This window comes from Malaclemys terrapin, chromosome 7, assembly GCF_027887155.1.
Source record: "Malaclemys terrapin pileata isolate rMalTer1 chromosome 7, rMalTer1.hap1, whole genome shotgun sequence".
In the NCBI taxonomy this organism is placed as follows: domain Eukaryota; kingdom Metazoa; phylum Chordata; order Testudines; family Emydidae; genus Malaclemys; species Malaclemys terrapin.
The window spans coordinates 60,127,026-60,153,831 of record NC_071511.1 but is presented as its reverse complement, the minus strand read 5'-3'; the positions used below and the strand labels follow the sequence as shown (position 1 = coordinate 60,153,831).

Here is a 26,806-nt window from a genome sequence, read left to right as displayed (position 1 = left end):
CCTGCCCCTTAATGGGACCCCTTGGAGCATGTTTCTCAGGGAGGACCACCATTGCAGGGAGGTGATCACTGGCTCGGGTACCGTGAGGACTTAGTCCATCCTGTCCTTGGCCTGGGAGAACTCTGAGGCCAACCAGGGCTGGAGGGGCCTCATACTGAGTCTGGCGTGACAGACCACATAAGTGCACGCTGACATGTGACCCAAGAGCTGGAGGCATGGTCTGGCTGTTGTCATTGGAAACCTTCTGACTGTGTCAATGAGGCGTCCAGGACCACCCCGATAAAATCTATGCGTTGTACTGGGACTAATGTGGACTTGGTGTTGTTTACCAACAGGCCCAAAGTGGTGCACATGGACAGAAGGAGCGCCACGTGATCCCGCACCTGTGACCGGGAGCTGCCCTTGACCAACCAGTCGTCCAGACAGGGGAAGATCTGGATCCCCCCAGTGCCCGAGGTAGGCCGCCACACATTTCATGAATACCCTGCGGCAGTGGACAGACCAAACAGGAGGACTGTAGATTGGTAGTGTTCCTGCCCCACCGTGAAACGGAGGAAGTGTCTGTGCCCCTCGAATATATGAATGTGGAAGTATGCGTCCTACAGATCGAGGGCGGTGTAGCAGTCCCTGGGATCCAGGGAGGGGATGATGGAGGCCAGGGAGACCATGCGGAACTTGAGCTTCACCATGTATTGGTTCAGGCCTCGCAGGTCCAAGATGGGCCTGAGCCCCCCTTTGGCCTTTGAGGTGAGGAAATAGCAGGAGTACCCCCACTTGCCCTTGAACTCCCTGGGTACTGCTTCCACTGCTCCTAGGCCCAGGAGCCGTCCCACCCCCTGCTCGAGCAAAGTCTCATGCAAGGGTCCCCCAGGAGGCACGGGGTGGTTGGGTGGGGAGGAACTAAACTGGAGGGTGTAGCCCCGGGAGATGGTGTTGAGGACCCATCGGTCCGAGGTCAGCCGTGACCACTCCGGGAGGAAAGCACACAACCGATGGAGAAGGGAAGCTTTGTTGAACGTGGATCCCTGATGAGAACTGGCAGGGCACTGCCAGGCATCCCGTCAAAACCGCCTTCTCCCCGCTTGCTTACCCTTGGAGGACCCAGGCTGGGGGGCAGGCCGAGACTGCCTTTGTGGGCGCCTCTTATAGTCCCACGACTTCTTATAAGTGGTCTCGTATTTTGGGTGGGTGGCCTGAGCGGGAGTCTGCTGCGGCTTGAACTTAGGTTTAGCTGGAGCCGGAACATAGAGACCCAGAGTCTGGAGAGTCGTGCGGGAGTCTTTCAGGCCATGCAGCTTTGTATCTGTTTGTTCTGCAAACAGAGTTTTGCCGTCAAACAGGAGGTTCTGCAGGAAGGTCTGTGCCTCACTGGACAGCCCAGAGAGTGAGAGCCATGATGTCCTTTTCATGGACACCATGGAGGCCATGGACTGTGCGGCCATGTCCGCTGCATCCGAAGCTGCCTGCAGGGTTGCCCTTGCAGCCACTGTACCCTCCTCCATCAGCACTTTGAACTCCTTCTGTCACGCTCCTGGAGGGAGTCCTCGAACTTGGGCAGGGAGCCCCACAGATTGAACTCATACTGGCCCAGGAGAGCCTGGTGGTTCACCACCCATAACTGGAAGCTCGAAGACGAATACATTTTCCTTCTAAACGACTCTAGCCTCCTTGAAGCTTTATTTTTTGGGGTAGGGGCTGGCTGGCCCTGCCGTTCCCTGTGGTTGACCGACTCAACCACCAAGGAGTTAGAAGCAGGGTGAGTGTATAAGTATTCATGCCCCTTTCCGGGTACAAAATACTTGCGTTCCGCTCTCTTAGAGATGGGGGCAAATGAGGTTGGGGTTTGCCACAGGGCATTTGAAATTTTTGCAACCCTTAATTGGAGCGGCAAGGCCACCCTGACCGGTGCTGAGGAGGGCAGCATGTTAAACAGGGAGTCCGAGGGCTCCTCCATCTCCTCTGCTTGGAGGTAGAAGCTTGATGCCACCCTTTTTAAGAGTTCTTGATTGGCCCTAAAGTCCTCCTGCGGGACGGAGGGAGGAAGGGCCATAATCACCTCATCCGGGGAGGGTGAGGAGGCCAGCATGGTACTTTGGGTGTCCGCCCGGCACCGGAGAGTCCACTACCTGGTCAGTCTCTGGGCACGGTGCTGAGGATGTATGTCCCACAGACTCCTTCCTCGGAGGTCTGGAGAGGGAGGCTGAAGGTCCTTCTGAAGCTCCTGCAACTGAGCGAGCCCCCACCGGGGGCTGCGTCGGGGGCCACAGTGACCACTGGTACCACTGGCATGGCCACTATACCTGCTGCGGCACCAACGGAGCCGGATGTTCGGCCTGGCCCATCGATGGCCGACTACGAAGGGAGGCCGGGCTGACATACGACCTGCCGCTGTCCCTGGGCCAGGAGTGATGCTGACCACGGGACTGCGATCCTGATATGGAGGACCTGTACCGTCGCTAACAGCTGTTCTGCGATCGGCTCCAACAGGTGGACCCACGGTGGCGAGACGACGGTGATCGACACCCAGGGCTGCAGAGGTGGTGCTGTGGCGGTGTCCTGGAGCAGGATGATGAACGAGAACGACGTTGACGTTCATGCTGTGACCGACTGCAATAGCCCCTCCGAGATGAGGACCTTTGGCGTCGTCTGCCTCGGTCCAGTCGGTGTTCGCTCCTCAAGGCAGAGCAGTGCCGAGAGTCTCGGTCAGACGGAACCCAACCAGACAGCTTGGTGGGCGTCGAGGCCGAGCCACATGGATTTTGCCCTGAATGGTCACTGGGTGGCGAACGGCGTCGGGAACATTCCCTCGACCGAGACTGGTACTGTGCTGTGGAGATCCCAGCAGCGGCTTGCCTCTGGAGCGCGGGGCCGACATCGGCGGGGCTCCTGGTACTGGCATGAACATAACATCCCGAGCTGCCTGCAGAGCCTCCAGTGGGGAGGGCATTCAGACATCCAGGGAGGCCTGCTCCGAATGGGCCGGGCTACTCCGCTCGACTTGAGTCGGAGGCCTAGAGGCTGAAGGGGATCGAGGACTGCCCAAGATGGGTCTAGGTCTGTCCTGGGTTTACTCTGGTGCTGCAGCGAAGACGACCTCTTCCTAGCCTTCTTGGCGTGCTCCGTGGACAGGGAGCGGTGCCGAATAGTCGATGGTGCCGAAGAGTCACTGCGCACCGACACCGCGGTGCCCAGTGCCGACTCGGAGCAGCACATTGGAGCCAGGGTCAGCGCCAACTGCGTCACAATAGCCCGAAGCCTAATGTCCCTTTCTCTCTTGGTCCGAGGCTTAAACGACTTGTAAATCTTGCAGCAATCGCTGAGATGAGTTTCCCCAAAACAGCGTAAACAGTCCGTGTGTGGATCACTCACTGGCATAGATCACCTACAAGTGTTGCACGACTTAAAACCCGGGGTATGGGGCATGTCCCAGCCCGGGCGCTCTAGCTAAACTAAACAACTAACTAACTACCGGTATCATACACTGAACGAACAAGCAGTTTTGGGGACGAGCTCCAGCAAAGCTGGAGCAGAGCAGTTCCGAAGCACCTTCACTGGCGGCAAGAAGGAACTGAGGGTGGGGGGGGGAGCGCACAGCGCCCCTTATACTGCATCATGGAGGCACCACTCCAGGGGTCGCTGGGGCACTCCCCTACGGGTACTGCTAGGGGAAAAACTTCCGGCACCGGTGCACGTGGTGAGCACGCACACCTATTGTGGAATACACATAAGCAATCATTCGAAGAAGAACTGACCCGACCACTTAAGGAAGAGGGATCCTGGGTTAAACTAGCAGCACCAAGCCACAGAGCTCAAGTGACTGGGCACCTAGTAGGGCCTAGGTGCAAAAAGAGCGAGGCTGGAGGCCAATCGGAGGCCACAAAGAGTCGGCGCACTGAGGGGGAAGAGGATAGTGTCATTAGACTGCCCAAATCGAGAGACTGGGGAATGCGTAGGGCCCCCTACAGATGTTACCCCGTGGGGAGTGGGGACACATAGCTGCACAGTGTCCCAATGCTGAGGAGCCTATGCAGTGTAACCTAGGGAACTGGGAAGACCCATGCTCCCAAATTCACCTGGTGGGGGGGTCGCACTAACCCCGTGTATGTACACCAGACCAATAAAACTAAATGAGGCAGAAACCACGGCACTGGTTGATTCGGGGAGTGCGATCACGCTTATTTCAGGGAAGCTTATGAAGTGTAGTCAGCTGCTGCAGGCAAAGCGCACAGGGGTGACATGTGTCCATGGGACAGTTAGTTATTACCCCACCATCCTGGTAAAAATTGAAATCCAGGGGAACACTACTGAGGTAGCAGCAGGTGTAGTCCCTAAACTCCCATACCCGGTGCTCATAGGGAGGGACTTTCCAGGGTTTGGAGACTTACTCCTGGTAGGGGGATTGGAGAAAGGGGGAAACCCTGAAGTTAGTGAGACATCCACAGTAGACTGTCAACCCCCAATCTTCTCTGAAATATCCCCAGATTTGTTCTACACTCCCAGGCAGGGTAGAAAGACGAAAAGGGAAAGAAGGGCAGCTAAGGCCTTGGGAACCCGAATACTGACCCAAACCCAGAGGGTCGCTCTCATAGGTAGGCAGACCCGAGCAGCTGAAAAGGAGGCCACCCAGGAGGGAGAAGCACCCAAATCTGACCCCCCTAATGCCTCTGAACCAGTAGAGGCGACAGAGACAGGTCCCCTAGATCTCGGGCAGATTAGCCCCGAGAGAGAAAATTTTGGACGGGACCAGGCTGAAGACCCAAGGTACGACAACATTAGGAAGGAGGTGACCGAAATAGATGGGGTCCCCGTGGAAGGGAAAACCCAGGGACCAGGACCCTACTTCATAATGAAAAAGAATCTCTTGTACTGGGTTGCACCAGTACAGGGACACAAGGTACAGCAGATCCTAGTACCTCAAAAACACCAGAACGCTGTATTAAGTCTTGCCCATAATCATCTTTTTGGGGGGCATTTGGGGGGAGAGAAGACCCTTAATTAATTAAGACAGGCAGGCTAATCAGGGCACCTGGTTTAAAAAGGACCTCACTTCAGTCAGTGAGGGGAATACAAGGAGCTGACAGTGAGAGGGTGTGCTGCTGGAGGACTGAGGAGTACAAACGCTATCTGGTATCAGGAGGAAGGTCCTGTGGTGAGGATAAAAATGATGTTGGGAGGAGGCCATGGCGAAGTAGCCCAGGGAGTTGTAGCTGTCACACAGCTGTTACACAAAACACTGTAAACAGCTGTGATCCACAGGGCCCTGGGCTGGAACCCGGAGTAGAGGGTGGGCCCGGGTTCCCCCCATCCTTCTTCCCCCTATTGGATATAAGAGGAGTTGACCTGGACTGTAGGTCCCACCAGAGGGGAAGTTCCCTGGCCTATCCCTCGACCCACAAGGTGGATCAGCAGAGACTGCGGGGATTGTTCTCCTTCCTTTTCCCCATGTTGGCCAGTGATGAGGTTAGCTGAGTGAATGGCAGGTTTGAGCCACAAGCAAAAGTGGCCAAACTGAGGGCTGCCGTGAATCTCTGAGGTGAGCAAAATCCGCCAATAAGCGCAGGACCCACCAAGGCAGAGGAGGAACTTTGTCATAACATGCACTGAGTTAGAAGCTGTGACGGGGATTGTAGTGAGACAGAGTGGTCTCCCACTGAGACAGAGGGGGAGGGACCACTCTCTGAACCCAGGTGGGTGGAGCCAGGCCATGATTGCCCCTCCCACTGGAAGTCAGGAGGCAGGACAGGAAGTATAAAGGGCGGGTCCTCCTGGAGCTCAGTTTAGCTGCAGCTGCCAAAGGAGACAGATGCCTCCTACCCACTCATGAGAGGGGAGACTGCAGTAGATCCCTGCTGAGCTGAAGACTGACCAGAACTGCCTGCTGCCAAGGCACTGAGGAGTCGCTGGGACTGCCACTGGCATTCTACCCCAATGAAATGCTGGGACTCCCCACCCCGCATGGATCCAGGTACACTCCAAAGGGAGGGGAGGAAGTGGCCCAGGGGCAACTGACCCCAGAGACCCGGTCAGCATGTTGCTGCTGGATTCTCTGCTGACCCAGTGGTGAAATATTTCACCACTGTTAAGGTCCTGGGTCGGGGCCTGGTGGAGTCAGGCTCTCCTATTCCCTGCCACCCCACCCATGGGGTGGCAGCCTCCCTTCTCTAGGCCAAGAGGCCTGTGTTTGTCAGCTAGAGCTAGGACACACGAACCCTGTGTTGCCCTGACTGTGGGCCAGAGCCTTAAACTGCTGCCCCACCCTGACTGAGGGCCCAGCCTTACAGACTTGTGCTGCTCTGCCCAGATCATGGGCCAGAGCCCTTAACTGTTTGCTGCTCTGTCCTGATTACAGGCCAAGGCCACAGACTGTTTGCCACCCTGCCCCGATGGAGGACCTGGGTCCCAGAGACTCATTTGGACTGCAGGTCGGAGCAGTTGTTGGAGCAGTGCTTTACTAATTCCCTGACTGTGAGTAACGTCCAGTGAGGTGGAGTGGCCTCCCACTGACCCACAGGGCGAGGGACCACCACTAACCCAGGATGGGTTCACATCATACCAATCTTGAAAGGGTTAATGAGGCTGAGAAGGCGGCAAATTAACTTGATAGGTCACACCTGAGGGGAATTAGGCTGGATAAACAACCCCTGATTGGCAACAGAGCCCAACTGAGAAGGGACAGGTGGGATTATGAGAGAGCCAGGAAGCTAGCAGCAGGAGGGGCTACAGTCACTATCTAGCCTTAGGGAGAGAAAGGAGGAGATCAAGGGGAGAGTCAAAGCAAATCACCCTGAGTTGCAGAGAGAGAGGGGGGCAGGGTATGCGGATGAGCAGCAGAAGGGGGCGTTGGACCTGTCAGGAGCTAATTCCCAAAATGGCCAGGAGGAGATGCCCCAATGGTGAGTAAACCCCGTGACAGGAGCCTTTTGCCTTTTCCCTTGGGAACCTATTGCATAGTCTGGATGTTCTTCCAGAAATTCAGCCTGAGTTTTCCTTTAAACTCATCCCATTGCACTTAGTAATACTCACTTTTAGTATCCTAAACAATTCATCTTCCTCACTGTGTGTCTACTGCCTTCAGGTATTCGACAAGTGTGTCTACATTCCCTATCCCCACTTTAGCATGTTATTGTACATTTAGTTTTTAATTTAATAATTCTTAATGTGTCTTTCTGGTATTAAAGGGGCTCCAAACTGAATGTAACTACAAAGAAAATTGTGGCTATCCATGACAATGTAGACCCACCCAGAATTCACATTAGCTCTTCTGCTACCCCATCACAGTGCAAGCTCCTATTTTACTTTGTTGGCAACTATCACCTCTAATAATACCTTGTTCAACACTGTTACTCTTAAAGTGTCTCACTTGCACTACTTGCATTTTTTCAAATGCATTGGCTTTCCTTTGTCCCTATTACTGTCAGAATTTTACACAGTACTTCATAAATACAGATTATAACAGGTTCCATTGTAGAGGTTCAGGCAATTTTATTTCTTGCCCATACTCCTAACTTCATTAAGTTTCTTTTGTCATTTCTGTGTCCTCTTGGTATTATCTCCTGCTTTAGTATCAGCTGAAGTTAATGCTCTATTTACATCTCCCTGATCATTCACAAAAATGTAAAATAAGCCTGGACCTAACACTTATCCCTGGAGCAATTCCAGTTCTCTGCCTGAAATTACTACTTGCTATCTTTAATCTGCAGCCCTCACCTAATTTTAGTTCATATGGCACTGTTCATAACCAAATCGGTTTTAAGTTAGCTTTAGGAAATCTGTCTTGAAAATATGTCAGACCTTTACTGTTTTTGTGGACAGACAACATCAAAAGTACTAGCTGGCTGCTCCTGGGAACTGATGAGCAATGGATTCACTCAGTTTCAAGCAGCTACTCTGAGAACTGTAAGCGTGTACTACACCGAGAGTGTGCAAACAAAGAGCAATGCTGGCTTCTACTCCATGGCAAACAGGGTTGGATTAAGTCACGGCGGGGAAAAAATCAGTTTCTTAGCACTATCCTAATCTCCCAGACCCTCATTTATTTGCCAAATTACAGAACTATCACATAACTGGCCATGTTTGTATTGAAGTGGCTCCACCCTCGAACTAGAGTGGATGTTATAGGTTAGAGGCAAAATGCACTGATTGAGTTGGAGAGGGAAGGGGCATTACATGTCATTACAATTAGTTCCTCACTTTGGGCTTGGCTACACTTGCAGCTGTAGAGCGCTTTCGGTTAAACCAGCCTTCGGAGAGTGCGCTAGGGAAAGTGCTCCAGTCTGTCCACACTGACAGCTGCAAGCGCACAGGTGTGGCCACACTTGTGGCATTTGCAGCGGCATCGGGAGCGGTGGATTATGAGCAGCTATCCCAGCATTCAAGTGACTGCAACTTGCTTTTCAAATGACGGGGGTGGAGTGGAGTGTGTTGTTTGTATGTGGGGGGAGAGAGAGTGAGGGGTTTTTTGGAGTGTTGAGAGTGTGTCAGCACTCTTGTAAGTTCAGATCCCCCTAGACCCCCTGCCTCTCTCACTCACTCAGTAAACGTTTGCTTTGCCCTGTTGCAGATAAGCAGCCGCTGTCTGAAATGGAGCTCTGAAAAGGCACTTCAGCAATCCTCAGCCAATTTCACAACAAAGAGGAGAGAGGCCACTTGACTTAAGGGGATTATGGGACGTTTCCGGAGGTCAGTCAGAACGCTGTAATTAACTCCTCATTCACACTGGCCCTGGGGTGTCTCAGCCAATACACAACAGCTGTTATCCCGCTCATGGAGGTGGAGTATCAGGAGTGCTCTAGCCAGGGAGTCAGAGCGCGCTACATGCCTTGCCAGTGTGGACGGGGAGTAAGGTAGAGCGCTCTGGGAGGCTTTATTGCGGTATAAAGTGCCAATATAGCCAAGCCCTTTGAGAATCAAATTCTCTCTCCCACACATCCTACTGACTCTACCCTACCTTTCAGTAAGATACAGTAGTCATCACACACTCAATTTTCTCTTCTAAATTATTAAGCTAAGATTATTTATGCTCTAATTTAAAGAAAACTTACCATACTATTCCTTGTGCCCCTGATCCTATAGGTTTTAAATTCTGATATCGTTTCAGTACAGTGAAAGTAGAATCTCCAATCTCTACACTGTAGAAATTGCTGTCACGCTTGCTTCTGCTCATGATGACAATTTAATTAGATAGCTTCATCCAAAATTCACACTCAACCTGTAAAAACAAAAAAGAACAATTGTAATTGAAAAACTTTGGTTTTCTAAATATCAAATGCAAAATGTTGCCTTATCAGAGAACTTCTCCTACATCTACTTTTGCCAATTGTATAGGGAATATCTCCAGTGAGATGACACTAGATCTCTCATTCTGAGGTTTTAGACTAAGACCTGGGTGGCCGCGCACAAGAAAACGAAGGGCCACCCACCTAATTAGTGGAGTGGGCAGGCATGGCTCCACTAATTAGGTGCCTGGACCCTGGAGAAGACACATGTAAGGTGAGGTGGTGGCATTGGGGGGAATAGGGGGTAGGTGAGAGGGGGCAGTGGGGTGACAAGAGGGAGTGCGGGGAATTTGGGACATGCAAGGCTGTGGTGGCTGGAGAAAGAGGCGACTTTCCCCAGCTCCAGGGCTGCGGCTGCTGGGGAGAAACCCCCCAGCTCGGGGGCTGCCACGGCAGGGAAGAGAGGGTACATCCATCGCATTGGAAAGGTAAGACTACGTATATTAAAATATAAGTTGTGTGCTTTTAGTTGTAGAACAAAAAAAGTTAATTATTTTTATATAGCGCTTTTATCCAAAGTGCTTTACAGTATAAACAACATTTGGAAAGATTAAGTAGTCCGCCAAGACCCTCACCAATTTTGAAGTGGTCTGTGGGGAAAAAAAAGTTTGAGAATCACTGCTGTAATGTCTTCAGTGCAGAGACAGTGTCTTTGCACATATCTGTACAGCACTTGGAACAAAGGCCCCGATCAGGATCAGGATCCCATGAAGGACTATTGCAATAGAAACAAACTATTAATATACTGCCTGAGGCTAAAAACTAAATGCTGCTTAACAGGATGGTACTCCCAAACCTGAAACAATCTGAGATAGATTGTGAATCTAAGAGTTTCAGGAAGAAAAACTGAGTTTCAGGGAAGGAGGAGTACAATTTATCTTTTAACTTAACAAGAGTAACTTTCAAATGCCCTGGAATTTAATAGTTTAACAAAACTGGGCGGGGGGAAGAGAGTTCTGATTGACAGATATGAACTACAAAAACAAAAAAAGTGATCAAAGAAAGGAAGGAAAAAATTCTCTTCCTTCACAGGAAGAAAGGAAGTCTTACCATAGGATACATATTCCTTAAAGATCCCTAGGTTAAAATTGCCACCAAACAGTCCAAAAAACAAACAAACAAAAAAAAAAAACCAAAAACAAAACCCCACAACCCAATATTAAGGTTACATTATTCAACTTTAACTCTGCTCCTTTCTGTATATGCACTGCCAATCTGAGATTAAATACTATTTCTCTCCTGTCTCCTGTGCATTGTTGTGAATTAATTTTGGGTGAATGCTAACTGTGCAGTCTAAATGTTCTCTTAATACAGGTTTTGTGTGGAATTAATAGAGTAAATGATCTTTAGAAGGGTATCTAATATTAAAACCTCTCACATTTGACTAAAACAAGAAGTGTTTGACCTCTAATGGCTAAGAAAGAGCATGTTGTTTTAATACATTACTTTAGTCATTTATTCAGCTGCTTAACAGAAACAATGACAGATTCTTAGCTCCTATGCAGCATTATATTGTTATTTATTCGTATTCTATATACACCTCTACCTCGATATAACGCTGTCCTCGGGAGCCAAAAAATCTTACTGCGTTATAGGTGAAACCACGTTATATTGAACTTGCTTTGATCCACCGGAGAGCACAGCCCCCCCCCCCCCCCCCCGAGCACTGCTTTACCGCGTTGTATCCGAATTAGTGTTATATCGGCTCGCGTTATATCGAGGTAGCGGTGTACCTGCTTTATTTTAAAAGACATTTGAAAATGGGGACAATGTTTTCTTCAGGGAGAGAATCAGAAATTGGTGTTTGTGGTTAGTCTATTTACATAGAAGTCATACATTTGGTGTAATCCATTCAAATAAGTGTTCTAAAATTAGAATTCTCCAAGAATCTAAAAGTTCAGCAAATTCAGCTCTCAGTTAGCTGATCTGCATTCAATTCAGCTACCAGCTGCAATAAAATAAAGGGAACTAGAGAGGACTAAAATGATGTATTTTTAAATTATTTAATATATTATATAATCTAAAATAAACTGCCATCAGAGGCATCATCTGTCTGAGAAGAGAGGCTTATGAAACTAGCTCTCTTTGCAACTGTTAAATTGTACCTTTGTCACACAAACCTCAAAGGCTCAATTCACTAACTATAGGAGCTGATGTCAGATCACTGAAGAGGATGTAGAGGTTCCCCTTCATCAGCAACTATGGAATGCCTCACTGGAGCAGACACGACTGTCACGATGACAAGAAAGGAAAGCTGTATAAAAGTTCAGAGCCCATACTGTAAACAAAGAATGGAGACAAGTATATGGATCTGGATTTGCTTCCCTTAGGCCTGTACTACATGACTCCATCAGTGGCTCCTCCTCCTTTCTCCCGCTCCATAAATGCTCATCAGGGTTTTTTCTTTGGTCTTTCTCTCTGGTCGTGGATGACCTCACCTGCTCGCTTGGCTTCAGCCCCAAGCTGTAGGGCGACAACTCCCACCTTGTTCAGCCTCCAGACTATGGCTTTCTGACAAGTGCTCTTGTAACTCAAACATAGCACAGTGAGCAGTCCCCTCTTCTTCCCACAATCCCCTCATCACCCTTCCCACTGTCAATCCCACTATCCTATCACCCATGCTTGGTGTCAGCTCAGATTCCATTCCCTCCCACCCCGGTCACATCCAGGCTGGCACCAGTTTTGGTGACTCTCTTCCTTTACAGCAACATCTGAGATCTGTCCTTTCCTCCTCATTGCTATGTAATCTCCACCTCCACTACAGCAACAACTTCCTGGCTGGCTTCTCTGATGGACAACTTCCTCCCCTAGACCACACCCAAAATGCTGTTTTGGGGATCATCTTCCTCATGACCTGTTTGAAGTGCACACAGATAACTCTGCTGCTCAAATTCTGTTACGTTCTGTACCCCTAACCTTCAAGGCTCTGAACAACTCCATTCCTGCTTCCACCTCATTTTGTCCCATTCCCCCCACCTTATGTGGAGCAAAGGAAACAAGCCCCCAAACTAACTGTTTCCTTTGTATACTTTCCTTGGGTTTTTCTTCCAAGATTCCACTAACACTTCAGCCTTATTTACACTGAGGGATAGCTGCCAGGCATCAGCAAAATCGCACACTAGTCAACACCTGCTAAGCTGCAATTTACATCACCTGAGCTTACCTTACATATAAAAAAGACTGTAGTAGTTTCCCCCTCAGTGACTGATTATCACCTTCTTGTTTTGTTTTTTTAAGAGGAGGAATTTAAAAAATACATTTAAGAAATAAGCCACCAGCGAACAATAAAAAAAAAAAAAAAGCATTTTGAGACTGGACCTTCATATAGTGCACCACAGCATTCACATCTGACTCCAGACCCATGAGATTTACCACAGAACCTTCCTCTCCTGGGGGTACAATAGAGAGCCAGAAACTAAGCTTTTATTTTTTAATACACAATTTGGTTCTAGCCCTCATAGCTATTAACATGACTTGAGCATGAACCAACCACACTGAAGCAACATTGTTTTTTCAGTCTGCACACTGTATGAAACAATAGTACTAAGAAGCATGAACAGCCCCCAGTGTCTTAATTCCAAAACCTAAATGATAATATAAATATCACTTTGGTTTACTTGTTTTACCACAAATGACCAGGAAATGGTCACGTTTCAGCCCCACACAGCCTCAGGTGCTGTATTCATTAAATAACTACAAAAACCCTTTTGGTTTAAGTAATTAAAAACATTCATTTGTGGTACTGTAGTAGGTACAGCATCACTTCAGTCTGAAGTATTTTTATACTATATCACCCCATTACCATTTGGGGAGCTTGAGTGTGAGCAGATGAGTGTTGTCTAAAAGGCACAAAGCAGTACAAAGGCAACAGCTAGGGAACTAAAATTACCTGCTTATCTGTCCTTGAGACCCACCCCAGTAGTAGGAGCTAGGACAGAGGAAGAATTGCCAGGCCAGAGCCTTACTGACACACCAGGGCAATCAACTGCAGGTCTGGATAGCCTACACTTGGATAGGCCCCCATATATGTGCACGGAGAGATACCATATGTTTGGGGAGGGAAAGTGACTCCAGGGCACTGGCTATAAGCAGCAGCATGAGACACAACCCGTTAGTTGCTCCCTGCAGCAGAGGGGGAGAACATGTGTTTTTCAGTCTGGCCAATGCAGAGCACCCAGAAAAGAGACTGAGCCCCAATACTATGCTGTGCCGCCAATGGTGCCTGCCAACTGAGCCCAGTGGGCCTCCTCTGCACCAGGAGCTGTCCAGAGACCTACTCCAGCCAAAAGGGACAGCTACCAACTTTCTAAGAAGGAATGCACTACTCCTCCTTCTCCATCTCCAACTCCACTAGCCTGTGGGGAGGCTTGGGGTGCATTTTCATGGTTTTTGTAGAGGGTTCAGAAATTAAGGGAGTGTTTAAATATTGCTGTGTGACTAGTTAGTAGCTATCCCTGATTCCCTTGCCTTTCCCATCTGTCCTTGGTTCCTGACCTTTCCTGTTTTTTTTTTTAAATTTGCCCCATTTTTTCCCTGGAATAAAAGATTTGTATATTTTTAAAATTGATTCCCTCTAATTATCTGCAACTTCCTAGAGGTCATAAGGTCTACTACGTTATGTACCTAGCCACTAGGTGGCATCACAAACTCAAACAACCCAGGGTTGACTGATGCTAAAATGGGCAAGGAGGGAGGATTAAAGGGATTACATCGGGGACTAGTAATACTTCAGGAGAGAGACACAAATATACATGTAGATCACCTTTTAAAAAAATGTGCATGCACTGTGCTTTTAGGTAATGTGCTACTTCACTTATGTAATCAGAAGGTGTGATAAATGGGGGAGGGGGGAGCTCCCTTTTATGGACACCCAGCAGCCAGTTAGCTATAAAGTCCCTCTTGGTGGATGTTCTCTGCTTGCTTTACCTGTAAAGGGTTAAAGTCCCCTAGGTAAAGAAGAGGGAGTGGGTACCTGACCAAAAGAGCCAATAGGAAGGCTAGAACTTTTTAAAATGGAGGAGAAAAAACTTCCCCTTTGTCTGTTGTTGTTCTCCAGGGAAGAGGGGAACAGGGCAGGAATCATGCATGCTGTGAGAAGCTGAAGGCCAAGTATGAAAATCATTAGAATTATACCTAGAAATTGCTTATTTGGAAACCCAGATATGCAAGTAGATCAGAAATGTCTAGAAAGGCATGATTAGATTTATTTCTGTTATTTTGTAAGGCTTGTGGACTCCTCTGTACTAACCCCAAATACTTTTGTTTTGCTTGTACCCTTTAAGCTGGACCTCAAGAAGGTTATTCTTGATGTTTAATTTTTGTCAGTGGGATTTTCAAATCTAGTAAAAGCCTAAAATCCAGATGTATTTTCCTTCTTTTTGTTTAATAAAATTTACCTTTTTTAAGAACAGGACTGGATATTTTGCTTCTTAAGAGGTTTGTGCATGCTTTTTTAGTTAGCTGGTGGCAACAGCTAATTTCCTTTGTTTTCTTTCTCAGCTCTTCCCTGGGGTGTGTGTGTGTGAAAGGGCTTGAGGGTACCCCACAGAAAGGAATTCCCAAGTGCGCCCTCCTGGGTTCCAAAAAAGGGGGTTTTGCACTGGGGTGGTGGCAGCATCTACCCATCCAAGGTCAGAGAATAAGCTGTAACCATGCGAGTTTAATACTAGCCTAGCGCAGCCAGTATTAATTTTTTACATCCTTGCAGGTCTCCACCTTTTGCACTCGAAGTGTTAGAGTGGGGAAATCAGCCTTGACATGGTGGTAGAGCGGTGGGATCATTTTGAACCAGAAACACAGACCCCAGGATTTTAAAAGGACCCATTTTTCCTTTTGGCTGCTTGAAAGCCAGGAAAAAAAAAACAACTCCCTTTCTTTTCTTTGCTGCCTGAGGGGGAACAGGCACGCAAAGGGGTCAGCCTGCCAAGCCAGGGAGTCCAAGAAGCATTTTATTTCATTTTATTTTTTTCTAGCTTTGTGGCAACGAAATAACTAGGCTAGAGTAGGGCAGCCCTGTGCACGAGGTTGAGGTTGGGCATGGAAACCCTACAGCAGGGGTCGGCAACCTTTGAGAAGTGGTGTGCCAAGTCTTTATTAATTTAAAGGTTTCACGTGCCAGACCGGCAGCGTGGGCAGCAAACCAAACCCCAGACTGGCAGTGGGCTGAGCGGCTCAGCCCGCTGCCAGTCTGGGGTTTCGTCTGCTGTCCCGGGGCCCAGCCGCTGGCTCTGCTCAGCCTGCTGCTGGGTTCTGTCCATCCAGGCCGGCAGCAGGCTGGCAAGGGTCCGGAGGCTGGGACCCCGGGTGGCAAGGGTCCGGCGGCTGGGACCCCAGACCAGCAGCGGGATGAGCCGCTCAGCCCGCTGCTGGTCTGGGGTTCCGTAATCCAGGCCAATAGCTGCAGGTTGCCGACCCCTGCCCTAGAGCAACCAGTCTTCCCAAAGCGGCACGCCATGGAGGAGACAGACCCAGATCAAGCCCAGACATCCAGCTCCATGACAGAAATGCAGGGAGGGGATGGGGGGACCGGGAACTTCCCAGGAGGGAAGGGTCAGCCCTCCCCAACCCGAGATCCAGGTGCCAAGATGGAGGGATGCCCTTAACCCAGACCAAGTTCTGACTGTGGAAGGCAGGAATTTCATCCTACAGATGATGCGCTTGGAAGCAGAGGAGAGGAGACAGGCGAAGAGCTTGGAGCCGGAGTTAGAGCTGAAGCACTTAGAGCTGGAAAGGACTAAGCTGGGTCCACCAGGTAACCCTAACAGTCCTTCTCCAGGCATCACTCCCCAATCCAAGAAATTCCCCACGTACAAGGTAGGCAATGATAGAGGCTTTCTTAGAAAAGTTTGAAAGGGCCTGCCTTGGGTACAACACCCCTACAGACCAGTATATGGTGGCGCTGAGGCCACAGCTCAGTGGACCCTTAACAGAGGTGGCAGCTGAAATGCCTAAGGAACACATGAACAAATAAAAGGCCAGAATTAGAATGGGGCTAACACCCATCGGCGGTTCAGAGCCCTAAGGTGGAAACCAGACGTGGCATTTTCCTGACACGCCTATCACATTGTAAAAAATTGTGATGCCTGGATATCAGGAGCAAATGTTAAATCTGTCTCCTAATAAAAACGGAGCAGTTCTTAGAGAATGTTCCTGAGGAAACAGAAGGTACAGCCTAGATGGGAAGCCCAAAATTGTAATCAAGGCAGGGAAGATCAGAACCAAATGGGTAGAGGTGGTGGATGTGACGGGGTGGGTCACAGAGACCCCCTTGGACTATCACCTGATGTGCTGAGACTACCTCTGAGCCCGTTTTTCCCGCCAGCTTGGGACTTCAGTACCCTGTCTTGTTAAGCCTGACACGCTACCCTGCTGCAAACACAGACCCAGGTCTGAACCAAAAGCTACAGACTTAATTGAAAACAGCTTAAGAAGTGCTCCTGTCTCTAGCACCCAGACCCCAATGGGATCCAGACCTCAATGGGATCTAAACCCCCAAATAAATCTGTTTTACTCTGTATAAAGCTTGTCCACTCTCTATAACACTGATAGAGAGATATACACAGCTGTTTGCTCCCCCAGGTATTAATTACTTGCTCTAGGTTAATTAATAAGCAAAAAGTGATTTTATTAAGTATAAAAAGTAGGATTTAAGTGGTTCCAAGTAATAACAGATAGAACAAAGTAAGTTGCCAAGCAAAATAAAACAAAAAACACACAAGTCTAAGCCTAATACATTAAGAAACTGCTTACAGGTAAATCTCACCCTTAGAGATGTTCTGATAAGCTTCTTTCACAGACTAGACTCCTTTCTAGTCTGGGCCCAATCCTTTCCCTGGTACAGTCCTTGTTCCAGCTCAGGTGGTAGCTAGGGGATTTCTCATGACTGGCAGCCCCATTTGTTCTGTTCCACCCCCTTATATGGCCTTTGGCACAAGGCAGGAATCTTGTGTCTCTGGATCCCCAATCCTCCTTCTAAATGGAAAAGCCTCAGGTTTAAGACAGATTCCAGGACCAGGTGACATGGTCACATGTCCTGCGAGACCCCAAGCCTTCATTCTTCCCAGCCTGACTCACAAGAAGGCTTGCAAATAAACAGAGCCATCTACAGTCAACTGTCCTAGTTGATGGGAGCCATCAAAATTCTAAACCACCATTAATGGCCTACACTTTGCATAATTTCAATAGGACCACAGAGTTATATTTCATATTCCTAGTTTCAGACACAAGAATGATACATTCATACAAAGAGGATGAACACACACAGTAGATTATAAGCTTTGTAATGATACCTAACAAGAAACCTTTTGCATGAAGCATATTCCAGTTATATTATATTCACACTCATTAGCATATTTTCATAAAATCATATGGAGTGAGTCACAACAGAAAAGAAGAAAGCTAGTAACAGTTGGTGCAGATACCAGAAGGGGCAACGCGAGACAACACCCCACCATCAGGGTCAGCCCAAAGCCCCACCTTGCATGGAGGAGCCCTCCAAACAATCAGGGAGACCCCCAGATGCCCTCTCGTCCCACCACCCCACTCTCCAACCACCCACCTCACCCCAGCCAGCTGGGCGATGCTTTAAATGTAATGAGCTGGGGTACGTGAAGGTCAATTGCCCCAAGAGCACCAGCTGACTGCAACTCATCAACACAAAGTCCCACCGAGAGCCTTCAGGCCCAGATGCCTTGCAAATACCCCCAGAGCGAAGGGAAACTGTGAGTGTGGGCAGGAGGAAGATTATTGCGTGGAGACACACTGGAGCACAGGTGTCAGCGATCCACCAATCCCTGGTGGACCCCAAATTAATTGACCCAGAGGCCCAATTGACGGTGCAACCTTTTAAGGCCAACTCTTAATCTGCCTACAGCCAAGCTGCCTATCCAGTACAAGGGCTGGTCAGGAATATGGACTTTTGCAGTCGATGATGTTTATCCCATTCCCATGCTGCTGGGAGAAGAGTTAGCCAACCATGTGAGGCTAACAAAAAGGGTCGGGATGGTCATCCACAGCCAGGCTAAACAGGCCTCCACACCTAACTCCATTCCTGAGCCTCCTATAGGAACCCAGCCAGAGGTGGTGGAATCAGACCCCAAACCAGAGTCTATGGCAGCAGCTGTAAATCCAGTTCCTGGGACCCAGCCAGAACCAGCCCAAGAATCGGAACTGGCGGAGCAGTCAGCACCAGAGCCTGTACTTGCAACCCCACCAGAGTCAGGGGAGCCAGCACCAAAGAGTGCCACAGAGCCTGCACCTGCAGCAACTAAACCGGCGTAAGAGGCTCAACCGGAGCCAGAAATACAACCTAGCGCACGAGCGGCGTGCGGTTCACAGTTGACGGAGACCTTCCTCCCCCCCCACCCCCCCGCATCACCTGTATAGCTTCCGGTGGGACCAAGCCCAAGTCCACAACCTATCAAGGAACTCATGTCTCCAGCATCAAGGGAGCAGTTCCAGGCAGAGCAGGATGTGGATGAAAGACTCAAGGGAGTTTGGACGGCAGCACGGAGCGACTCACCGCCTCTCAGCTCTTCCAATAGGTCCAGGTTTGTTGTAGGACGACGACTCTTGTACAAGAAAACCCTATCTGATGGGCACAAGGAGGACTGGCATCCTCAGAGATAGTTGGTAGTTCCAACTAAGAGGGAAAAGCTCTTGAGCTTAGCCCACAATCACCCTAGTGGCCATGCTGGGGTGAACAGGACCAAAGACCGTTTGTGGAAGTCATTTCACTGGGAGGGAATGGGCAAAGACGTTTCTACCTATGTCTGGTCTTGTGAGGTGTGCCAGAGGGTGGAAAGCCCCAAGACCAGGTCAAGGCCCCTCTCCAGCCATTCCCCATCATTGAGGTTCCATTTCAGCATGTAGCTGTGGGTATTCTGGGTCCTTTTCCTAAGAAGACACCCAGAGGGAAGCTGTACATACCTACTTTTATGGATTTTGCCACCCGAGGGCCGGAAGCAGTAGCTGTAAGCAACACCAGGGCTAAAAGCGTAATCCAGGCATTGGCAGACATTTTTGCCAGGGTAGGTTGGCTCTCCGACATCCTTACAGATTCGGGAACTAACTTTCTGGCAGGGACCATGAAACGTCTTTGGGAAGCTCATGGGGTGAAGCACTTGGTTTCCACCCCTTACCACCATCAAACAAATGGCCTAGTGGAGAAGTTTAATGGAACTTTGGGGACCATGATACGTAAATTTGTGAATGAGCACTCCAATGATTGGGACCTATTGTTGAGCAGTTGCTCTTTGCCTACAGAGCTGTACCACATCCCAGTTTGGGATTTTCACCCTTTGAACTCATTTATGGCCACAAAGTTAAGGGGCCATTACAGTTGGTGAAGCAGCAATGGGAGGGGGTCACATCTTCTCTAAGAACTAATATTTTGGACTTTGTAACCAACCTGCAAAACATCCTCAAAGACTCTCTAAGCCCTTGCTTGAGAAAACCTACAGGATGCTCAACAAGAGCAAAAGGCCAGAGAGCGTTCCTTCAAAGTAGGTGACCAAGTCATGGTCCTGAAAGCACTCCAGGCCAGTAAAATGGAAGTGTTGTAGGAGGGGCCAGTTATGGTCCAAGAGCACCTGAGAGCTGTTAATTACCTCATAGCATTCCCAGAGCCTAAAGTATACCATGTTAATTCTCTAAAGGCCCTTTAATCCCGAGAAATCAAGGTCCTCCAGTTTACAGCCCAGGAGAGAGACGGTGCTGAGTGGCCTGAAGGAATCTATTATGATGGAAATAGCAACGGTGACGTAAAAGAGGTGAGCCTTTCCATAACCCTTGGGCGTAAGCAGCGACAGCAAATTCAGGAGCTGTGCACCAGCTTCACGCCAATATTTTCATCCACCCCGGACAGACAGAACGGGCATACCACTCCATTAACACAGGTAATGCTCCCTCAATTAGAGCCCAACCCTACTGGATGGCTCCTCAAGCCAAAACCGCAATAGAAAGGAAAATCAAGGACATGTTACAAATGGGTGTAATCCGCCCCTCAGAGTGCATGGGCCTCTCCAGTGGTTCTGGTTCCCAAACCAGATGGGGAAATCCGCTTTTGTGTGGACTACCGTAAGCTAAATGCTGTAACTCACCCAGAAAACTATCCAATGACATGGACAGATGAGCTACTGGAGAAACTGGGACATGCCCAGTTCATCTCCACCTTAGACTTAACTAAGGAGTACTGGCAAGTGCCGCTAGATGACCCCACCAAGGAAAGGTCAGCCTTCATCACCCACATAGGGCCGTATGAATTTAATATACTCCCTTTTGGGCTGCGAAATGCACCCGCCATCTTCTAGAGACTGGTAGATAACCTTCTGGCTGGATTTGGGGAATTTGCAGTCGCCTACCTTGACGACGTGGCTATATTCTCAGATTCATGGGCAGAACACCTGGAACATCTCCAAGCTGTTTTCCAGCGCATAAGGGAAGCAGGATTAACTGTTAAGGCCAAAAAATGTTAAATAGGCCTAAACAGGGTTCCGTACCTTGGATGCCAGGTGGGTCAAGGAACTATCAACCCCCTACAGACTAAAGTAAATGCTATCCAAAATTGGCCTGTCCCTAAGTCAAAGAAGCAGGTCCAATCCTTCTTGGGCTTGGCCGGGTATTACCGACAATTTGTACCATACTACAGCCAAATTGCCACCCCACGGACAGACCTAACCAGGAAAAAAACAGCCAAATGCAGTTCAGTGGTCTGAGAAGTGTCAAAAAGCCTGTAACCACCTTAAGGCGGCCCTTACATCTGACCATGTACTAAGGGCCCCGGACTTAGACCAACCGTTTGTCGTAACCACAGATGGTCCGAGTGTAGTGTAGAAGCAGTTTTAATGCAGGAAGGACGACATCAACAATTCCATCCTGTCGTGTTTCTCAGCAAAAAACTTTCTGAGAGGGAAAGCCACTGGTCAGTCTCAGAAAAAGAATGTAACGCCATTGCATATGCTCTAGAGAAGCTACGCCCATACATTTAGGGACAACATTCCCACCTACAGACTGACCATGCTGCACTGAAGTGGCTTCACTCAGTCAAAGAAACTAACAAAAAACTTCTTTGGTGGAGTTTAGCTCTTCAAGACTTTGATTTTGAAATACCACACATTTCAGGAGCCTCTAACAAAGTGGCTGATGCACTCTCCTGGGAAGGTTTCCCAGAATCAGTGGATAAAAATGTCCCCGTATTCCAAGTCATTGTAGTCCTTGAAATTTAAAAAGTACTGTTTAGTTCTCCATGTAATTATTAGTAAATTAGAGGTGCATGTATCTTATTAACTCTGTTTCCTAAACCTCCAAGAAGAAATCCCAGATGGTGTGGACCAGACCTGAACCAGGCTGGCCAGCACTATCTGTGATTTGGGGGGCGTGTGATAAATGAAGGGGGGTAGCTCCCTTTTATGGAAACCCAGCAGCCAGTTAGCTATAAAGTCCCTCTTGGTGGATGTTCTCTGCTTGCTTTAAAAAAAAAAGGTTAAAAAAGTCCCCCAGGTAAAGCAAAGGGAGTGGGCATCTGACCAAAAGCACCAATGGGAAGGCTAGAACTTTTTAAAATGAGGAAAAAAACTTCCCCTTTGTCTGTTGTTCTCTGGGGAAGAAGGAAACAGGGCAGGAGTTATGCTGTGAGAAGCTGAAGGCCAGGTATGAAAATCATTAAAATTATACCTAGAAATTGCTTATTTGGAAACCCAGATATGCAAGTAGATCAGAAATGTCTAGAAAGACACGATTAGGTTTATTCCTTTTATTTTGTAAGGCTCGTGGACTCCTCTGTGCTAACCCCAAATGCCTTTGTTTTGCTTGTACCCTTTGAGCTGCACCTCAAGAAGGTTATTCTTGACGTTTAATTTTTGTAAGTGGGATTTTCAAATCTAGTAAAAGCCTAAAATCCAGATGTATTTTCTTTCTTTTTGTTTTTAAATAAAATTTACCTTTTTTAAAAACAGAATTGGATTTTTTGTGTTTTAATTAGCTGGTGGCAACAGCTAATTTCCTTTGTATTCTTTCTCAGCTCTTCGCCCGGGAGGGGGGGGAAGGGGGGGGAGAGAGAGTTGGAGGGTGAAAGGGCTTGAGGGTACCCCACAGGAAGGAATTCCCAAGTGCGCCTTCCTGAGTTTCAAAAAGTGGGTTTTGCATTTGGGTGGTGGCAGCGTCTACCCATCCAAGGTCAGAGAGAAGCTGTAATCTGGGGAGTTTAATACAAGTCCAGAGAGTCCAGTATTAATTTTTAAAATCCTTGCGGGCCCCCACCTTCTGCACTCTACGTGCCAGAGTGGGGAATCAGCCTTGACAGAAGGTCATGTCAGTTAACCATTAATAGTGGGCATTTTACATTTTTTGGTGTGTGCTTAATACTACCAGCGAATTACAAAACTGCAGAAGACATACTATTGAAAAACAGAGACAGTAGGGAATGCAAGTATTCTGAGAACTAATAATCACCCCAAGCATATGTTGTCTCCTTTTATCCCTGGAATGGCAAATATGTTTCCAACTGCTGTAGGAGATGGCATACAGTTATAAGTAACAGGTTTGGAATACTGCTTTTATTCTTAAATTACATCAAATTTATTCAACTAAAAGTGTTTGTATTAGAATTTGCCACAGGCACTGTGGTTACGTGCTGATTCTTCTAGGTAGGGGAATTATTTTATAGCCAATAATATTTTTAACAATGAAGCCATAAAAATGCATTGTGTATACGGTGGTTCCAGAGGACAATAGCTCTTGTGTATGCCAAAAAATGTGTGCACTCATTTTCCATGCAAAGTTAGATAATAAATTTCCAGTGACTTTGCCTGCTTCAGGTTTTTGAGTGCCTACAGATTTTATTTTATTTTTTTTATTATTTTTTATTATTTTTATTAGATTTTATTCTTTAGTTTTAAGTATTACTCAGATGTTAACCAGAGCCATTTCTTTAGAACATCTGTGATATTATTTATATAAGGATCCTGGGTTGTGACATTTGTAGGAATCCTTGTTTTAGTAATGAGGTTGTTGATGACAGATGGTTAAAAGGTTCAAGTAAATCAACTCTTGCAGAAGTGGTAGGTGAATTCAAATAAATTCCTGGTAATAAGTTTTTCATTCAAGCTGGGTTCCCCCCCCCCTCGATGATACATCAACATCATTCCTTTTAAAATTAATGGCAGTTAAAAGCTAGTTTTGTACCTGGGACTAAAGTTTGACTGTCAATCTCAGATTACCAGAGATTTTCCCCCATATTCACAAATTCCCGAGGCCAGAAGGGACCATTGTGATAATCTAGTCTGACCTCCTGCATAACACAGACCATATTTAGCATCTCTTTGGTAACAATTGCTAACTGAGTAGGATTTTTCAGTGGTTTTCCTGTACTACAGCTATAGCAGATGGAGTACCCAATAAAATATGGTCATTAAGTGCCACTGTGCTCAGTACTATACAAGACAGAATCCCAGCCCCCAGGATCTTACAATCTAACAAGAACAAATGCATGAAAACCACACGTCACTGAGACCTGACCGCAGGTTACTGGACTGGTAACATCACACCTGCCAGTCAATGAGAACAATGGAGGTGGCTTTTAGCACAATTCCTACTGACATATAAGCACTTGGTTGCCAAAACGTCTGACCTACAAACTGCTTTAGTTAATACCCAGAGTGTGTTAATCCTAACGATAGCCATCAGTCTAGCACGAGGTTAATTAGTGCTCTCCTCCTTCCCCCACCATTACTTCCCCAAACCAAATAAATGATAGGATTTAATATTAGGGTCCTTACTGAGTTACTTTCTTGTTCTTTCTGCTGCTGCCCTCCTGGGCATACAGAAGGCCCACCTGTTCTTACTGGGCCTTCCGCCCCTTGCTCCCCACCCCCAAATACACCTAGTCTGGTCTGCTCTGTGCCCTGCCTTCCCATTCCCCCTCCAGAGGAGGTGACAGTTGTCCCTCACTCACCCAAACAAATTTTAAGCTTGCTCGAGCAAGCAGGTTTAACCTAGCCTCAATTTAAGTGCAAGATATTTTTGCATCAAAGGGTTAAGTCAGTGAGCGGACAAAATTTCTACTACACTTGGATTGTTTAACTGGAGGAAGGGAACATTGAATTTAATAAATAAAGGTTAAACAATTAGGCCTTGGCTACACTTACCAGCTAGTTCGACGGCTGGAAATTGAAGTTCTGGGTTCGACTTATCGCGTCTAGTCTGGACGCGTTAAGTCGAACCCGGAAGTGCTTGCCGTTGACTGCGGTACTCCAGCTCGGCGAGAGGAGTACCGCGGAGTCGACGGGGGAGCCTGCCTGCCGCGTGTGGACCAAGGTAAGTTCGAACTAAGGTACTTCGACTTCAGCTACGTTATTCACGTAGCTGAAGTTGCGTACCTTAGTTCGAATTAGGGGGGGTAGTGTAGACCAAGCCTTAGTTTTCAAATTTGAAATATTTTAATCCTATCCAAAGAGATTTTGTTTAAAGTTTTACCAGAGCTATTCCAATGTTCCCCAAAGCAACTGTTGACACGTTGCCTCACAATCTGGAGTAATAGTTAAGCAATTCAGAAATGCCCCTAATGCTTCCAAATCTCAAGGATTATATGACTATCTGTTAATTCCACATGAAATATAACAAATTCATGGCACCAGCAGTGTAATTATGATTCTGGTTTAAAAAAAGAATTGGGTAGGTGTCTGAGGGAGATGATTCAGTGACAACCAGCCAGCTGTAATTAAATGTGCCTGCATCCTGTTGAAAAAATATTACCAGTTTAATTTCACAATTAATCATGACAGTTAGCATTGGGGGGGGGGGAATGGAGAAAAACAAATAGGTAAAGAACAAATTAGCATTTCAAGTAACAGACTGCAAAATCCATATAATAATATTGTACTAAAGCACTCAAAATTAAAATCCTATATATCCTCTCTCTGTTATTAGATTCTTTTAAAATTATATTAAGAGGCTTGCCCTCTACCTGAATGAAACAGAACATAACCCAAAACTGTTCTACACCTTTCCTTTATTCAGACTACCCTGTAATTCAGTCAGTTCCTTTAGATGTAAGCATACCTATTCAGTTCTTTTGTCAATTAAAGAACCTTAGCTATGGTTTCCAATCCATGCTGATTCTTATGGTACATTCACATTGTGAGCCAAGTAACTCTGCCGCTGGTGAAAAATCTCCGTATTATAAAGGTATACTTCATCTATTTTGCAAATGAAAATGCTAATACCACTTTGATTTTGCTGCTTCCCAAGCACCAAGTATACCTTGCTCCAAACATAATTGGACTTCATAGACTTGGAATCTCAAATGTTCCTCGGCTGGCTGTCTTCTAATCATTCAATTTTCAAGCCCTGGGAGTTGAGTAGGAAAATGAGCCTTTTCCCAGCACTGAGGTTGCAAGTACATAAAAATTGTTTAGTGGTAGAAATACAGGAAATAAGCCACTAAAAATAAACAGCCCTGCTCTCCTGCTTTCATTAAAGCTGAACATATCCTGCATGCCCAATAAGTCATTACTTCAGGGAAGGGGATTATTTTCAAATCCTGTACCGAAGATAAGGGGTTGAAAGAATTCATGAGAAACTTCATATTAACAGGCACTTTGGAAATCAAACTAAGCACACCACAACACAAACAAAAACAAACACTATGCTAGATCTTGTTGGAAATGTTTCCATCTAACAAACCAATGTGTATTGACAAGCTTTAGCTCTACTTTCTACACTTAATGTTTCATCTTAGTCTTATGATTATATATAGTGCCTTTCATTCCAAAGTGAAGCCACCACTTAAATACACAGACTCATCTGCAGTGGAAGAACACTACTGTTTAACACCCATCAAAATGCTACACCGTTCAGTGCATGAGAGGAGGACGAATGTACTAGGGTTGCCAATTTTCCTTGGACATATTCCTGGAGATTTCATCACATGACAATCTTTAATTAAAGATTAATCTTTAATTCTTGGAGACTCCAAGGCAATCTTGAAAGGTTGGCAACCCTAGTGTACACCCAATTTATTGTAAGGTAATATCTGGTATGCAGGAAGTAGTTATCCAATCTAACAATCGAATAATAAATAATTTAGTAACAGGTCCTGGGATTCCACATGTAGCCAAACTGATACAATTCAACTATATGTAGCCAGAACCATTGTGGTTCGATTTCCTATTGATTCCTTAATTGAATACATAATTTTCCTGTGATGCACATCTAGGTCCATAGTCACTGAAGCACAGGAAGGCATAAACCACGTCTCCCAATGCCACCAGGGAATGAACTCTGAGGAAGGGCAGACCATGTCCCTAGCAAGCTGGGGAGAGCACAGGGAAGGGATAGCAGTGAATGAGCTTTTAGTTTACAACTGGAGACTACGTAAACATGGTTCCATGAGCACATTCCACCTTGTTATCCTGACCAGCACCACACCAATTCTTGGGATCATGCCTACAAATTGCCTGGAGAAGGGGAAGTGGTGCTTGTGTTGCACCTTCTTTTCCCACGGTGACCAAACCAAAAAAAAAAAATCTGAAAAA

The 26,806-nt window shown here is 47.2% G+C and overlaps 1 protein-coding gene across 7 annotated transcripts in view; it reads right to left on the bottom strand.

Annotated features, from left to right (window-relative positions):
• The window catches only part of MAPK8 (mitogen-activated protein kinase 8), a 130,824-nt gene that overhangs the window by 42,185 nt on the left and 61,833 nt on the right, over positions 1 to 26,806 (bottom strand). For 3 of the 7 annotated variants that reach the window (XM_054034268.1, XM_054034273.1, XM_054034267.1), the window contains exons 2-3: positions 11,396 to 11,553; positions 9,042 to 9,208 (exon numbers count right to left, since the gene is read on the bottom strand). In XM_054034268.1, coding sequence (XP_053890243.1) covers positions 9,042 to 9,163 — 122 coding nt within the window. In that variant the 5' untranslated portion in view covers positions 9,164 to 9,208; positions 11,396 to 11,553. Of the gene's footprint in view, positions 1 to 9,041; positions 9,209 to 11,380; positions 11,554 to 26,806 lie in introns of all 7 variants that reach the window. The other 4 variants (XM_054034270.1, XM_054034272.1, XM_054034269.1 and 1 more) reach the window with 3 other exon arrangements.